We start from the raw sequence: 16,230 nt of genomic DNA on the forward strand, positions 1-16,230 counted from the left end.
GAGCCTTTCTAAGGAGATGTGCGAGCTAAGACCTGCAGGACAAGAGTGAAGCAGCCCGACAGTGGTCTGGGGACGGATCTCTGGGCAGAAGGAGCAGCAGGTCCAAAGGCCCCAGGATGGCAGAACCTGGGTGTTTGGGAGGCAGGGAGAAGGCCCGGGTGAGGGGTATGTGGAGGCCAAAGGAGAGAGCGGAGCGACAAGTTGGAGAGGCAGACGTGGGCCTTGTCATTGGGCCCTTCGCAACCTTCCTAAGTCCCACACCCAGGTCGGGAGGGGCCAGCCCCTCGCTCTTCTGTGTCACTTGGATGAACGAGGAGGAGGGTCTGACTCTGGGAGCAGGGAATGGCACATCAGGACTGGTCCTAGGAAAATCACCGGAGGCTGGAAGCAGAGTAGGTCCCGAGGGCTGGGTGTTTGCAGAGGATGTCACTCTGGCCGCCCCGGGATGGAGAGCACCTGCGGAAGGGGTGGGGGTTGAGGAGTCGGGCAGTGGTCTGGAGGCCGTGCGGACAGGGTCGGGGAGGGGATGTGCCATCTGCCCGGGATATAACTGGGAGCCGAGGTGGTGAGGGTTGTCATTATTTGGACAGGCACCAGGAGGGAATTCAGAGGGAGGAAGGAGTCTGCTTTTTGGCCTGGGAACTGGGAGGGGGCTGGATGAGGGAGAGGCCTGATGGAAGAGGGGAATTGGGCAGGGGTAACAGAAGTTCAGTTTTCATATGGGTGGGCTGAAGGCTGGGGACAAGTCTGGATGAGGTTGACCAGGACAAGAGTGTGGGCAGAGCAGAGAGGAGGCCTTTGCAAAGGCTGAGTCCTGGGAGCCTCCATCCTCGGTGGCCTCACAGGGAAGGAGGAGCTGCTGAGGGAAAACCAGGCCAGCATGTTGACTGGAAGACAGGACAAGGAAGTTTCTAGAAGGACCCAGAAGGAAGAGGAGCGGTCACCTTTGTCAAAGCTGCTGGGAGGTTATAGGGAGTTGACTAGTGACTTTGGATGATTGATGTCCTCAGTAAGAGCAACTTGAGTGGTGTGATGGGTCAAAACCCTCTGCTGGAGCAGACTAAGGAAGTGCAGAGTGGAGACAGTGAATCCTTTGGGACAGCTTAGCTGTGACAAAGAGCAAGGAAATGGGGTGATAACAGAAGGTCATGGAGTCAAAGGAAGTTTTTTTTTTTCCTAATTGAGGTGAACTTCACTTAACATAAAATTAACCATTTTCTACATTCACAGTGTTGTGTAACCAACACCTCTGTCTAGCTCCAAAACATTTTCATCTCCCCCAAAACAAACCCATTAAATATTGGCTTCCCATTGGCCACCTCCCCCAGCCCGTGGCAACCACTAGTCAGCTTTCAGCCTCTCTGGATCTGCCTTTTCTGCACATTCCATCTAAATGGAATCATGAAACAGGTGACTATTTGTGTCCAGCTTTTTCACCTCAGCATAAGGTTTTCGAGGTTCTTCCACACTGTAAACATGTCTCCGGACTTCATTCCTTTCTGAATGAGTAATCCAGGTGTGGATAGACCACACTGTGTATCCATTCATTAACTAATGGACATTGGGACTCTTTCCACATTTTAACTACTGTACATAACACTGCTGCGAGCATTCAAGTACAAGTTCTGTTTGAACACCTGCTTTCAATTCCCTTGGGTATATACCCAGGAATTGTATTGCTGGGTCCCAAGGTAATTCTATCAGTGCGCTTTGAGAAACCATCAAAGTGTTTCCCACTGTTGCTGAAGAGGCTGACATCCCCACTGACAATGTAGGAGGGCTCTAGTTTCTCCACATCCTCACCAACGCTTCTAGATTTATTTATTTCTTTATTTATTTGAGAGAGTGAGGACGGGGAGGGGCAGAGGGCAAGGGAGAAGGAGGAAGCAGACTCCCTACTGAGTGCGGAGCCTGGCACGGGACTCCATCTCATGACCCTGAGATTATGACCTGAGCCGAAACCAAGTCAGGCACTCAACTGACTGAGCCACCCAGGTGCCCCCCTCTCCAACACTTCTTAGTTTAGTTTTTGTTTTTCAGTTGGTGATGTTAAGACACCTTTGTATCTAGCCTAGAAAGGTCCAGTAGAGAAGGAGAAATTGGTGATGCTGAAGGGAAAGAGGATAATTGCTTGAAGACTCTTGAGAAGGTGAGAGGGATGTACCCACAAGACCCATAAGGCAGACCCTCCAAAGTAAGAAGTCTTTTTGGATGCTGCACCGCCATAAAAAAAGAGAAAAATGTGTAGACACCAAGGTCCTGAGGCTCACTCGGATGAGAGGCTTCCCCCACAGAGTGGCAGTGAACAGAGGGTGGGCAGCAGGTGGAATGGATGGTCTTGCATTAAACGTCAATTGTCATCCACAAGTTGTGGTGCTTTAGGCAAGTGGGATGACCGTGGAACCCCAGTATGCTTGGCCACAGAATGGAACTGACAAACACTTAGTGGCTGCTCTTAGGATTAAATGAGGCTGGGCATAACCAGTGCCTGGCACACAGTAGGTGCTTACTAAATGCAGGTTCCTTCCAGTGGCTCATCCTTCTGACCTGATTGTGAATTACCCGATGGAAGTTATAGGTTTACCCTTCTTTGCAGCTTTCTCAGTATCTAGCACTACGTTGGCCACATAGTAGGTGCTCCATAAACACTTGAAAAAGAATAAATGAATAAACAAGAAGAAAAATAATGATCAACAAAGAGACTTCCCAAAACAATAGCAATACTGGGCACTTGCTACACAGCAGGCAATTCCAAGGGCAGCACCTCGTTTGGTCTGTATGACATGACCCTGAGATGAGCACTCCCTAATCCCCACCTCGCAGACAGGTGACTTGCCCCATGTGACGTGGCTGGGGAGTGGCAGGCTGGGATTCGAGCTCTGAATCCCAGGCTCTTAGTCATCATGTTACATTATCTATCCAGATGCTGTTAAACCAATGGTTGAATAATCCTGGCATCGAGAATGATCTGCTGCAGCTAAAAAGATGTCAAGAGAGAGAGGTCGGGTGACTGATTGGGGAAAGAAAGGGCTAGGCACCAGCTGGATAATTGCGGAAGCTTTGAAAAGCCTGGGGGAGCAATCGCACTGCCCGGGTGTGTCTGCATTTTCTTACGCACAGCTCAAATCACCCCGGGCACAGAAATGTCATCTTCCTGGTGTGCAAGTTGTGTGGGACATGGAGGTTGGTTGGTAAAAACACCTGTCGTAGATGCTTCGCAGGGATCAGGTGATTTCTTCCTGCTCTCCAGGCCACCCTTTTGTCAACCTCAAGATTGGGAAACTGGGGAAATGGGATTAGCCATGAGCAGGTTGCCTGGGTGCTCTGAACTGATGCCAAGGGAATTGGATGCGCTTTTCCAGGTTCCCCAAACGGTGCTATCTCCCAGGACCTAAGCACATGCCTGAACCAGGCACAGAGTCCCTTTTCCATGGTGGGTGGGACTCCCAGGAGCCCATTTTCACTTCCCACACTGTCGGCTCTCTCTGTGAACTGGTCAGGAGGAGGCTGTGGGTGCCCTTGGCTGACCTTGGATCTTGCCCCGCGCTCCCCAGACATGCTCTTGGATTCCTCACCTCTGTCCCTCGCATCTCTGTACCACTCCAGCCCTCCATTTGTCTCAGAGTCCGGAAGACAGAGTAGGATTCGCACGTGGGCATCTCTTTCACGCTAGAGGGACAGGTCAGGAGGACATTGTGGCATTCCTAGAATAACAACAAGAGCAATGCCCACGGGTACAGCATCTCAGAGTCGACGGCTCTCACGTATTTCTCATTGGGCTAATTGTACTCCTACGTCAACAGAGTAGCAAGCGTAAACCCTTCATCCTGCTCATTTGGGCGTAGGACCCGATCAACGTGCATCCATCTGTGTCCTGCTTTACAGCTTGTTGCATGTCATGTCACCTAAACCTCACCGCCACCTGGGCAGGCTGGTCCCGCGCTGGCCACACACCCTCAGGCTAGCAAGAAGCCCTCCGACACCCAGGAAGGTCAGTCCCATAATCAGCAGTGGCTTCTCGGGAATACCTCTGCCTTTGACTCTGGTCCAGAACTTGTTGACCCTCACCTGGCACGTTTCTGATAAGCTGAGCTAGCCCTTGGTAGTTCACTGTTAATCATTTCTCTCTCGGCCCGTGGAGAGAGGCTTCACGGAATGTTTACAGTAACAGCTGGTGCCATTTAATCGTTAATGTTGCTTTCTTTGACAATTTCGCAGGCTTATATCGGATTATATGGGGAGCTGAGTTATCTAGGAAGCATATGCTCTTTGCTCTTTAGACTGTAACAGACAAGGGAGGCTCCAGGAGCCAGGTGAGTTATGCTCACAGACCTGGATTAGCTTTAGGGATGATTTCAAGAGCCTATGAGACTCTCACCAAGCAGCTGGAATAAGAGAATTGAAAAGTGAGGGATTTGAAAATCAATTTGGTGAAGATTAAGAGAGAAAATGCACATGAAGTGCTTAGCATGGTGTTTGATAAATGTTAACATAAAAATGAAATTGATTACGAGTGATTATGGCTAAGGCAATCATTCGGATGGCTACTAATCCAGTAATCTCCTTCTGCTTGCCCCCTTCCTCCCTCCCTCTCCTTCTATTTCTTTTTTTCTTTCTCTCCTTCTCTCTCTCTCAACTCTGCTCTATTTTCCACATTCCTTTTCAATATGTTGTTTCAGAGTTAGCTTTAGCTCCATGCCGAAGTCAGCAGAGACTTCACCCTGAAAATTAAGAATAAAGTCACAGCCAAGTATTAATCAAAAACGTGGGGGGTGGGGGGGCTTGGAAGTATGTGGCATTTCCCACGGAGAGCTGTCAGCCAGGGGCTGGATCGCACACAAGGCGGCACCTGCAGGCACTTCGAGGGAGGTGGCCTCCCGCTTGCATGAGCCAGCTTTGGGAGAACAGGTTCACCTGCGCCGTCTGCTGACGTTCTGTGGTGTACGAATGCCAGCCGTGCCCTCTCTTCGCCTCTGTCCGTCCGTCCTTCCACCCAACACAGGCATTTGAGCGACGATGTGACCTGAAGCTGTCTAGGCTCAGATCCACCCTCTGTGACGGGTTGGGCGGGTAAAGATACTTCTCCAAGGCTCGCTTACTTTATTTCCAGCATGGCTGGCCATCGCGATCGACACATGGCGCCCATCAAAGTTTTATTATCAGTAGCAGAGGCGGTTTTCTAAATATTTAACCCCAGGTACAGCCGAGGCGGGGTTGGGGGGCGGCAGTCAGATTGCTAGGAGCAGAGTCTTGGGCATCGCTATGTAGGCGTTAACCCTGTAGCTGCTGGGCTGAGGCAGGTGGGCACCCTGGGGGCTGGGACCGGGCTGTTCATCAATGGGTGCAGCGCACTTGGAACTTTTTTAAGAAGTGGCACAGCCACACTAGTGGGCACCAGTAGAGTGTGAGATCGCATCAGCAGCAATTTCTATATTATTACTGCAGATTGAAAAGACAGGGTTTTAGAACCTCATGCTCAGAGCTTCTATTTATACTATGTTCTATTTATTCATTATTCTATTTAAGCCTTCGAGAATTATTTTGAGGCAGTTGAGGGTTCTCTACTCATACGCCAAATGGTTCCCCCTCCTTTTTCCTCGTAACCAGTTCTAAGACACCGTCTTAGAATGGTGTCCCACAAGGACCCTGACAAATGATTGCCTTATCTGCGCTCCACAGAGACCATTTGCTGGGAGTCCGGTGATGATGGTGACCATTTAGCATTTATTATGTGCTTCATATACATGGACTCATTTGATCTTCACAAAAGCCCTGTGAGGTATGTCCTGTTATTCTTCCTCGCTCGACATATAAAGAAACAGAGGTACAGAGAGGTTAAGCACCTTGCCCCAAGTCACACAGCTAGTAAGCTATAGGGCTGGGGTTTGAACTCATGGCCCCATGCCGCCTGGGGGGCACACTGTCTGCACCTGGCCTTGTGTCGTGCCGGTGGGCAGCTTCCCACCTGGGACATGATGTCTCGGGGACGATGAAGTCATTGTCAGCTCTGTGGTGGTCTCTGTGGGGTAAGGCACAGAGTCTCACCTTCAAGGCTCACCTACTCTGAGTGACTGTCTGTTCCTTCTGGAAAAACTGAATCACTTCCTTCTGTGCACGGGGAGGAGGAAAAGCATTCTAGGCTAAGGGGCAGCCAAAGGAACACGAGAATGAGAATGGCCTGAAAAGGGAGGTCCAGTGGGCTGGAGCGTCCCAGGGTGTGTGCTGGGCTGAGATAGGCAGGGTCCCTCAGGGGAGGGCCTCAGATGTCCCCCTCGAGCGCTGCCCACAGAAGCTCACCAACCAACATTCCTGTCGGGCCAGCTCAAATGACTTCTGGATCGCAGAACCCGTCATCCTATCAGAACTAAATATTCTTCCAGAATTGTATTTTTTTATGCCTGCTTGGCTACTTGACACTTTAAGGACTGATTTTAAAGTTTTTTTAAATTTAAAGCGATTTTTTTAAAACTTGCTTTTCTAGTTATAGAAGTGGGGTGTGTGTGTGTGTGTGTGTGTGGGTGTGTGTGTCAAAAATTGGAAGAGCACAGGAAAACCAACCAGATAGAAATGGACTAAAATACCACGGCCGAGTAGAAACTGCTGTTCCGTTTTGCTACTTCCAGGGAGTCTATTTTCGCTGCACATAAATATGTGATGCGTCCTTTGCTCACCTTGGCAGCCCAGGCTCCTGCTGTCCTTCCGCCTTCCCCATGCCCCGGGAGCACTCTGTATGCTCTTCCCAAATGGGCTCTTCTAGAATGGAAGCTCCATGAGGGCAGGGCAAGGTCTGTCTTGATCTTACCTAGGTATTACAGGCTTAACGAATAATTGTGGAATAAATAACTTAATGTACCAACATCTAAAAAAATCTTAATTTTATATGAAAAAACACACGGGCATAGTTTAAGTCCTCATATAATAGCATGGATTTATTAGTAAGTACATCTGTTTTTAATGCTAATGGATATTCTTTTATAGATCTTTCTCTGTCAAGTAAGATGATGAGCATTTTCCCATGACGTTAAATATTCTTTAACATAGTTTTTAAATGCTACATGAGTTTCCATATATGGATGTACCATAACTTATTTAAACTTTCCTGTTAGATTTTTTTTTCTATTGTGAATACCCATTTGTTAACAATCTCAGGCTAAAATCTTTGTGCATGTTCTTCATTACTGCTTTCTAATAACTTTTTATAGATGGAGTAGTTGGGCCAAAGGGCCCACATATTTTTATGGCTCTGGTAACTTATTTCCAAACTCCAGAAAAGCTGCACATTTTTCTACTTCTGTCCTGCCAGTGATTTTGGTTACAATTTTGGTGACTGGTTCCAATTTGACAGGGAAGATGGGCACTTGGTTTTAATTTACACCGCTTTTATTTTCACATCTTGGGGACAGAAATTTTGGAGTTTCCAAGATCTTCCCCGCCATAAGAATGACCATCTGAATGAGAATGTTTTGGGGAGGGGCCTGAATTTAATAAGCAACACAGCAAGTGCGGGAAACACAGAAGTCGTCCAGCCCCACCATCCCGCATCCTGCAGATGGAGACATGAGGCTAGAGACGAGCATGGAGATGCGTGGGTCCCCAGGGGAGCTGGGCACCGCTGTCCTCGTGTCCTCACCAGGCAACCCCCCCATTTTGGGGCCACCTTCCCTAATTACCCATCGGGACGGCAAGTATCTAATGACTTCTTCCTTTTTTTTTCCTCTTTTTCAGGAACAAGGAAACCCAGTCCAAAATTTGAAAAATAAACCATGAAGTGCAGTGAAAAGGACTCAGCAGATTCCAAAGAAAGTGATTTGGCGAGAAAGAAATTGGTCAGTCCTGGTTTCCTTCTCTCTCCCTGTTCTGGTGACGCTGGGGCAGTCCCTCCTGGCCCCTTCGCTGCTCCCGAGGAGATGTAGAGGGAGGCGAGGTCAGGTGGAGAAGAGAGAGCAAGGGGGTAGAAGCAACAGTGTGTGGGAAGTTGCCGTGTGAGCAGGAAAGCATGTACTACGAGCCACAGGCCACTGATCGTATTGTACTGTAGTTGATGATGACTCTGTCATCTGCTAGTGGTCTTCAGGACTGGCGGGAGTGTCTCCACTCCAAAGGTCATTTCGCAACGAGGGGACACTGCTGTGTGAGAGTGAGGATGTCGCTGTCCTTGAGGATATGCTGAAACCCATCCCCTACCCCACCACAAGGCCCAGTCCACCTGCCCCAGAGAGGCCCTCACTCCTCAGGGATCCTTGCACCTTCTTTTAAACCAGACTCAAAAACCAAAGCCAGACAGCACCTGCTCTGTGTGGGGCCTTTATCCGGGTCTCTCCTTCGGTTCTCTTGGCCATATACCCCAGTGAAGACATCACCACCCTCATTTTGCAGGCGAGGAGCTGCAGCTCAGACAGGGATGAAGCCACTTGTCCAAGGCTACGTAGCTAGTTTGGGGGGGAGTGGTCTCGAACCCTGGTCCCTTTGTGCCTCATCTCCTGTGATAGCAGCAGAAGCAACCAGGACTCAGAAGAAAATATGTCCATGTTTTTAATAAACCGTATTTAGCCGGACAAAGATCAACACAAGTGTATTTATCAAACCACCAGGGAAGTGTGGAACTGGCAGGCTGAGAGTGATTGTCCCCACCCACAGGTGTGAGACAGAGGTTTAAGGAGGGTCCAGCCACCTCCTCAGGTCATCCAGGGATGTGGCAGAGTCACGTTAAATAAACAGTCATTCCCTCCAAGGACACACTCCTGTGAGGTAGAGTCAAGGCTCTGCTGTCCAGGCATTTGGTGTCATGAAGGAAGTGGTACTGTCATCTCAATCATTCTGCTTAAATGCTATTCAATAAAAAACTCCCCCCCCCCCTTTTTTTTTCCTTTCCTGGTAGAAAATTTTCATCTTGTCCAAGCTGACTTTCTAGCTTCAGGACACCATCAGTTTGAGTTCAGTTCCAGAAGTATCTACCTGGCCCCTTCCTTGAGTGAGGTGGGAAGAAAACTCTGGGAATCCAAAGAGGCTCAGGACGCTGGATTAGCCTGCTCAGGCCGCCATGACAAAGCATCACAAGCTGGGGGGCTTAAACAACAGAGATCTACTTTCTCACGGTTCTGGAGGCTGGAGTCTGAGATCAAGGATGTCAGCAGGGTTGGTTCCTTCTGAGGCTTCTGTCCTTGGCATGTAGGCAGCTGTCCTCTCCCCACGTCCTTACATGGACTTTCTTTTATATGTGTCTGTGTCCCATGCTCTTCTTATAAAGACACCAGTCATATCGGATTGGGGTCTACCCTAGTGACCTCATTTTACCCCACTCTCTTCTTTAAAGACCCTGTCCCCCAATACAGTCACCTTCTGAGGTGCTGGGGGTTAGCACTTCCCCAGATGAATCTGGGGAGGGGGACACAGTTCACTCCATAACAGACACACACAGCCCCGGCCCTTGGTGAGCTCCCGTCCAGAGGGAAAGGCACACATGGGGACAGACACTTGTAAGTAAGGATGGTCACAGCCAGTGCAGTGGTGAGCAGCCTACAGAGCACAGAGGGGCAAAGAGAGGCCCGGCGGGGCTTCGGGGGGAGCTGGTGAGAGAGCAGAGTGCCGACGGATGAGCAGTTATGGGTAGTCAGAGGGCAAGCCTGAGCAAGGGCCGGGAGAACCTGGCAGGAGTAGGTACTCGATAAATAATGGAGGGTGGGTGTGTGCATACAGGTCAGAAGAGGGTGATCGTGGCTCAGCCCCAGCACACCTGGGAACATTTGTCTAATGGCCACATCCTTGATAGAGGTAACTTTCTCAGGGTTTGCTGGAGAGCGCGGCACCACAGGCCAAGCCAATGTGGGAATGGTACCCACTCTCCCAAACTCCACTTCTTCCTTGTCACGTCGGCCTAGCAGCTCCTCGGATGGCTGCTGGAGGACTGGTGACATCATGGGTGTGAACACATTTGGCCGAGGGCAAAGCAGTGCAGACGCGGCCCGGGAGGTGCAGGAGGAGGGTGCTCGGGTGATGGGTAGTCCCGGTTACCTGCCGTCTGGTCCAGGCAGGTGCAACGCATCATGTTCACCACCGAGAGACCAAACTTGAGCCCTGGCACAGGCCTTAGCAATTGCCCGGTGACATTAACCTGGCCCCAGACCTCCCCGTTTACCGCGGAGGACATTAATTCCCTAGAGGGGCCCAGATCTTTCTACGCAGAGTACGCAGGATGGTACTTACTTAGAAAAGGGTGAGAGCATTTGGGTCCAGATACAGCACATTATCTGGGGACAAGGTGATTTAAAACATACTAATGAGTATTCATTGTACACTTGCTGTATGCTGGCTGATGTTTTAGCTTCCTCGGTTCGACGTGCTTTTCAAGTATAAACTCACAGAATCTTCCACAAGTCTGAGGCGGTGGCCCCGTCACGCCCATGTTACAGACCAGGACCCTGTGCCACAGAGAGGCCGAGGGACTTGCACCAGGGCTCACAGGTCCTAAGTGGCTGTGCGGAGGCTCAAACCCAGGCAGTGCGCCACCCACCCGTGTCTGGGCTTTAAGCTGCTAAGCTGTGGCAAGGGGAAGGGACAGTTCGTGTCACCTTCACCAAGGTTTCCCAGAAAGTAGAGCTGTAATTCACCCTGAAAAGCTCAAATTCAAAGGAAGGCAGTGCAGTTAACGTGAAGGCCACTCTCCAAATAGCTGGAGCACCGGCCTGGAACTTGAGCCGGGGCTACTCTCAGGTGCGCGACTTCGGGCAAGGCACTGCTCCCCTGTGGGTTCCTTCGCCTTCGGCAGGCGGGGGACAGGAGTTATGGGCAGCCAGCTCCACCAATAAGAGGAACTCTTCAGGCCAAGCACCACCTCCAGGCTGTGGGACCAAATGGAAAAGTGAAGTCTGCGCATGTCCAGTCTTAGGGTCTGGGACAGCGCCTGGTGCAGGGCCGGACCGGGCGCAGATGGGGGGCGGCTGGTCTCCCTCCATCCCTGGGGTCTGCATCCCCTCCGGCTTCTGGCCTTGGAGCTCAGATTCAGCAGGTGTTGGATCAGGGAGGCTGAGGCAGGAGAGGTGTGCAGGGACAGCTCTGACAGGGGCTCAAGGCCACACTCGGAGCCCGCTGCTGGCTTGTGGACATGCTGTGCTCGGCGGGCAGGGCCTTTAATGCTTGCTGACTCAAGCCTTCACAGCGCGGCGGCGTCCCAGACACAGCGCAGGGGCGTCCCCACCCCAACTCCCCACTTCACACCCAAATGTAGTTGCATATTTGTCCTGGGTCCTGGGGCCTACTGAGTTTTCAACCCCAATGGGAAAGCACAGAACAATTTTAAATGGCAGAGGGTTGGGGGGATCACCTGCCTCAGTCTGAGTTCTAGTGAGATCAGGTGAGACCCCCTGTTAGCGATGAGGAAGCCAGGAAGAATACACGGAAGGGCCTGAGCTAAGGAGGGGAGGGGGAGGAGGAGAGGAGGATGAACATAAAGTCCCCATCAGGATGGCATAGTGTGGGTCCCCAAGACCCGGGGAGGCAGCTGTCCAGTCCCCTCCCACACCCCTTCCCATACCTCAGGCCCAGCCATGCTCAATTATTCTGCTTTCCCACATACCCCAGGGCATCTATGCCCATGGGTTTGGGCCCATGTTCTCCCGCCCCACGCACCTTCTCTGCCTGCATATTCCCCCCGAGCTTACTCAGGAATCACCTCTTTCAGAGAGCCTTCCGTGATCCAGCCCCAGGTTCATTGTCTGTGATCCACTGAACCTAGTTTGCTTGCTTGCTGGACTTGATACCTCCCTAGCCTTCGCGGGGTTCTGCATTCCCCAAACATACCTTCGCCCACTGGCCTCGGGTACCTGCCTTCTGCCTCTGGGAGCAAAGGGCCGAGGCAGGCTGTCCTAAACCTGTCATGATTAAAGGTACTTCTCTGACATCTGGGGCAAACTGGCCACGTGGTGAATTAATTCTCATGACGTTAAGTATGCATGGAGGGGTCTTGCCTCCTTCATGCCCGGGGTTGGGCAAGGAAGAGGTCTTCCCTGAGCCAACGCTGAGTGAGCAGGACAGAGTAATGACCAAAAGAGGGGCAGATCCTTTTTCTTCCAAACCCAGAGCCTCCCCATTTGTTGGAGAGCTGCAGGGCAGTCATGCCCACGTCCAGCATGCTGCTCGAAGCTATGTGTTTTCTAGTTGAGCCTCAGAATAACTACTGGACGGACAGTCCAGGAGGGATCAGCCTTCCGTTTTGCCCTCGTAAACACAGTAGCTCAGAGAAGCAAAGTGGATTGGCTAAGGACGCAGTTAGAGAGGCAGGGTCAGGACGCCAGCAGGCTTCCCGTGCCACCAATGACGTTCCTTCTGTCCCAATCCGTCGGGAGGCACCCTGGCTTCATGCCCGGTGCTCCCTCGCTGCACGCGGTTGGGAGGGAAAATCAAAGGTGCCAAAGGAAAAATCCCTGCCCTGGGTGGTGATTCCTCAGAAGGCAAGTTGCCCTTCCAGGACTCCTGGGCTGCTGCTATGACTGGGAACGGGGGTGGGGTGGGGGAAGCCCACGGTGCCCATTTCCTGTTCAGACAAGACAGAACTGCCGCATTTCCTGCCAGGCCCCCGCCCCCTCGTGGACTCTGCCTCCTGCTCAGAGATGCCCTGGCACAGCCCGCGGCCGGAGGAGCATGGACTCCCAGGCCTGGGCTCACGCAGGGGCTGCCGAGCGTGGCCGCGCCCGGAGAAGGACACCGGGCAGGAGGACCAGAAAGGTAAACACAGAAACCGGCCTCTGGACCCTGCCATGGGGCTCAGAGGCCCAGCGTGGGCGGCTGCACCTAACTGCCTCCGCGGCCTGGAAGGCCTGGGGCCCTGGGTCAGAGAAGCCTGCCTTGAGTGCAGGCATCCTGGTCCCCGTGACCTTGGCCGTGGAGCTCCCGCTCTGGAGCTGCGGTTTCCTCTGGCAACGTGGCTGTGCTCATGAAATGAGGCCTCGCACGTGCTGGGTGGTGTCCCCTCTTCCTTCCCCACCCCCACAGCTGGTACCCTGTCCCTGGGGCAGGTGATGAGAGGGGGTGGGCCCCAGCTGGCCAAGTGGGGGCAGGGGCTCCAGGGAGAGGCTCCCACCTGCCCTTCTCTATCCTCTGATGGGTGCAGACAAGGGGACAGTGATCAGGGCTGGAAGCAAGGGGGCCCAGGGACAGAAGGCCGCCAGGGACAGCCCAGGGAGTTGGGACGAGTGACATCTGAGCCGAGACCCAGAGGATAAGGGACTATGGAGAATGGGCATTTTGTCCAAAGTGCATTTCTGTTCCATCGATGAATCCCATGCAGTTCAGGCCCCTCTTACTGCAGGAAAAGATTCTGGCCCCACATCTGGCCGTGTCCATCCTGGTGGCTTATAAACCCCCTTTCTCACTTCCATCCAATCACTAGCATTTCCTGAATACCTTCTCTGCAGCAGGCTTGGTTCCTGGAAGCAAGACCCCCACCCTCAAAAAGTGAGACCCTTGCCCACTGTCCAGCCCCTGTTGCTAACGCTCGCGGGCACAGTGTTAACTCAGCATAACAGCTCAGTAGGTGGGGTCTGTTATCATCCGCATTTTCTGATAAGAACACTGAGTCACAGAGCAGCTATGTAACTGGTCCAAGGTTACAGTCCTAAGCGGCAGAGCCCGGGGTAGGACAGAGCTGAATCATAGAGAAATGTCAACACGAGGAGATGGAGCTTTCAGAGGAGAGGACACTGGTCATGGGTCTTGGACACACAAGTCTCTAGAAGGGAGAATTCCGGGTGTACGTAGCCGCACGGGCCAGGCCAAGGGAGACCCTGGCACCTGACCTGGGCAACAGCCATTCTGTATGGCTGGGCCAGAGGGAAAGCAGAAAGAGTAAACAGGCTTTCTGAACCCTCCCTGTGTGCACGCAACATTCTAAACATCCTCACCCAGCAACACGGCGAGTGTTCAACAACCTGGACAGCCGTGCTGTTCTTAGATCCATTTTCCAGCTGGGCAAGCTGAGACCCAGAAAGGTCAAGAAACTGGCTCCGGTGCCCACAGCTGAGTGGCCAGAACGTCCAGCACTGCATCCCGTGCTAGAAGAGACTACTGAGGTAGGCAGAGCAGGGAATTGGCTATTGGGGTCCTGTTTTCCCTTCCAAACAGTATTTGACCAGCTCAGTCCCCGGAACTGTGGACCTTGTCTGTTTTGTTTGCCACTGTACCCCTGGGGCTTTATCAGCGCCTGGCCTGCGAAGCGCACACACATTACAGGATAGCAGAGAAAGCGGCTTCCAAGAGCACCTGGGTCACCTCCATCTGGAGACTGGCATATTCCCCCCGGCCAGCTTAGGATGGCAACCCCTCCTGTCTCCAGCTCCTGCAGGCTGGTCAGCTTTTGCCAAGGGGCCCAGATGCTTCCACTCCAGGGCCCTGTCCTGATTGTGACCATCCTTGGATGAGGCCAAAGGACAGGATTCATGGAGGCAGATGCCTCTTTCTCCAGGCTGAGCCCTGTATGTCTCTGCAGGCCCTTGGCCTGAGGGGCTCATAGTGGCCTGCAGATGGACAGCTGAGTCTGGAACGGCAGGTGCAGCGGTGCGTGCGCGTGCATGTGAGCGCGTGTGCACGTGGGCAGCTGTGAGCAGCCTCAAGCCCCGAGACACGTTCCCAGACGGAGAGGCAGCGTGGTGCAGCGCGAGACTGCATGGGCCCCAGCCCCCACCCCGGACAGCAGCACGGACACCTCTGTGCCTGTTTCCTCACCTAACAACATCAGGATCAAATAGTACTGATCTAAGGATTCCCGGAGAGAATACCCAGAAAGGGCTCTGGGCAATGCCTGGCCCATACCTCTTGTAAGCCCCAGATGCTGGCCGCTGTGTCTGGCTTTGCTTTTTGCTCCTGTGTGGTTCAGAAAGTGGCCAAATTCAGCTGAAATAATAGTATGTGGCTGCTTACAAAGCACCTGCTAAGGATATTAGGTCTGCCAGTCACTGATTTGTTGCAGCAGTCAGAAGCAAACTGAGCTCCGGGGGCTGACCCAACTCACCCAGGGCGCCTGCCTGCGCAGGTGGACCTGGATGGGCAACTCACCTGCCAGCCGGCTCCAGGAACTTGTCTCCTTGTCCTGGGAATTCTCTGGGGCGGCCTCCCCAGACGAGGGGACGGCCCAGGTACGTCCTGTGGGCCCCTGGCTCTGTGCCCGACTGCCAGATCTGACGTGCTGTCCTCTCCTTTCCCAGGACTGGTCCTGCTCGCTCATCGTGGCCTCTCTCGTGGGCGCCTTCGGCTCCTCCTTCCTCTACGGGTACAACCTGTCGGTGGTGAATGCCCCCGCTCAGGTGAGTGCCCCGCAGCTGTGGGATGTGCCCGGCAGAGGGCGCTGCGGCCACGTGGAAATCTTCGGGTGCTAGCGCCTGGCCGGGATGGTACCTGATTCTGCAAACCTTTGCAGGCCAGTTCTGTACCAGACCTTTGCCAGAGGGTCTAGGAGAGGGATAGAGAGAGTGAGACCAGCCCCCACCGTCGAGGAGGGGAGATGAGAGACACAGAAACAATGTCACAACACGGGGCGTTCAGTTCTTGCTGGAGTGTCCTGGGAGAGTGCAGGGCAAGGAGAGGGGTCTTCGGAGGTCTCAGGGGCTTATTCCTGGGCATGGAATCCGAGGAGGCACAGAGAGACCTTATGCATAGACATTTTCCTGATGTTCTTTTTGTGTTTATGGCTTTTAATCACAGCCTGAGGTCACTTGGATATCTGTTGGTTAAGATCCACCGTTGGCCTTTGTTTTCGTTTGGAATCAAGACAGTAGGTATGTCAATCAAGAAGAGGCTGTAAAGCAACCAAAAGTGTTTATTTGAGGTCTTAGGATTTGCAATGTGGGAGGCACAGAGAGGACCGAGATTGAGACTGTGCTCGGAATTGCAACAGGGAGTGCAGGCTTATGAAGGCAAAACCCACAGGGTTGGGTAACTTGTTTTGAAGGAATCGTGATCGGTGCTGACAGTGCTTAACTGACCACCTGATGCAGGATTGGCTCTGTAGCTCACCAGTGTTACATTATCTCTATTTCAGTCGGCAGTAGAGGAGGTGTTCCAAGAGGCCATCAATGTGCAATTGGCAAGTCATAATGGACAAAAGTCAAGAGTTCATGGTGTTCTCAGAATTGAAACAGGAGCCCATAGGGCTGCTTCCTCAGTATCCTCCCCACTCCATTTTGAGTGACTCTCTTAGCAATACTTACTTCCCTTTTGGAATTTCCTTTTGCAGGTGCAGTT

General features: G+C 52.5%; 1 protein-coding gene across 2 annotated transcripts in view; it reads left to right on the forward strand.

Annotated features, from left to right (window-relative positions):
* Positions 1-7,593: 7,593 nt before the first annotated feature.
* The window catches only part of SLC2A9 (solute carrier family 2 member 9), a 189,664-nt gene continuing 181,027 nt past the window's right edge, over positions 7,594-16,230 (forward strand). The window contains exons 1-3 of one of the 2 annotated variants that reach the window (XM_021677592.1): positions 7,731-7,826; positions 12,568-12,720; positions 15,195-15,293. In XM_021677592.1, coding sequence (XP_021533267.1) covers positions 7,764-7,826; positions 12,568-12,720; positions 15,195-15,293 — 315 coding nt within the window. In that variant the 5' untranslated portion in view covers positions 7,731-7,763. Of the gene's footprint in view, positions 7,827-12,567; positions 12,721-15,194; positions 15,294-16,230 lie in introns of both variants that reach the window. The other variant, XM_021677593.2, reaches the window with a different exon arrangement.

The sequence above is a fragment of the Neomonachus schauinslandi genome, chromosome 2, assembly GCF_002201575.2.
Source record: "Neomonachus schauinslandi chromosome 2, ASM220157v2, whole genome shotgun sequence".
NCBI lineage: Eukaryota > Metazoa > Chordata > Mammalia > Carnivora > Phocidae > Neomonachus > Neomonachus schauinslandi.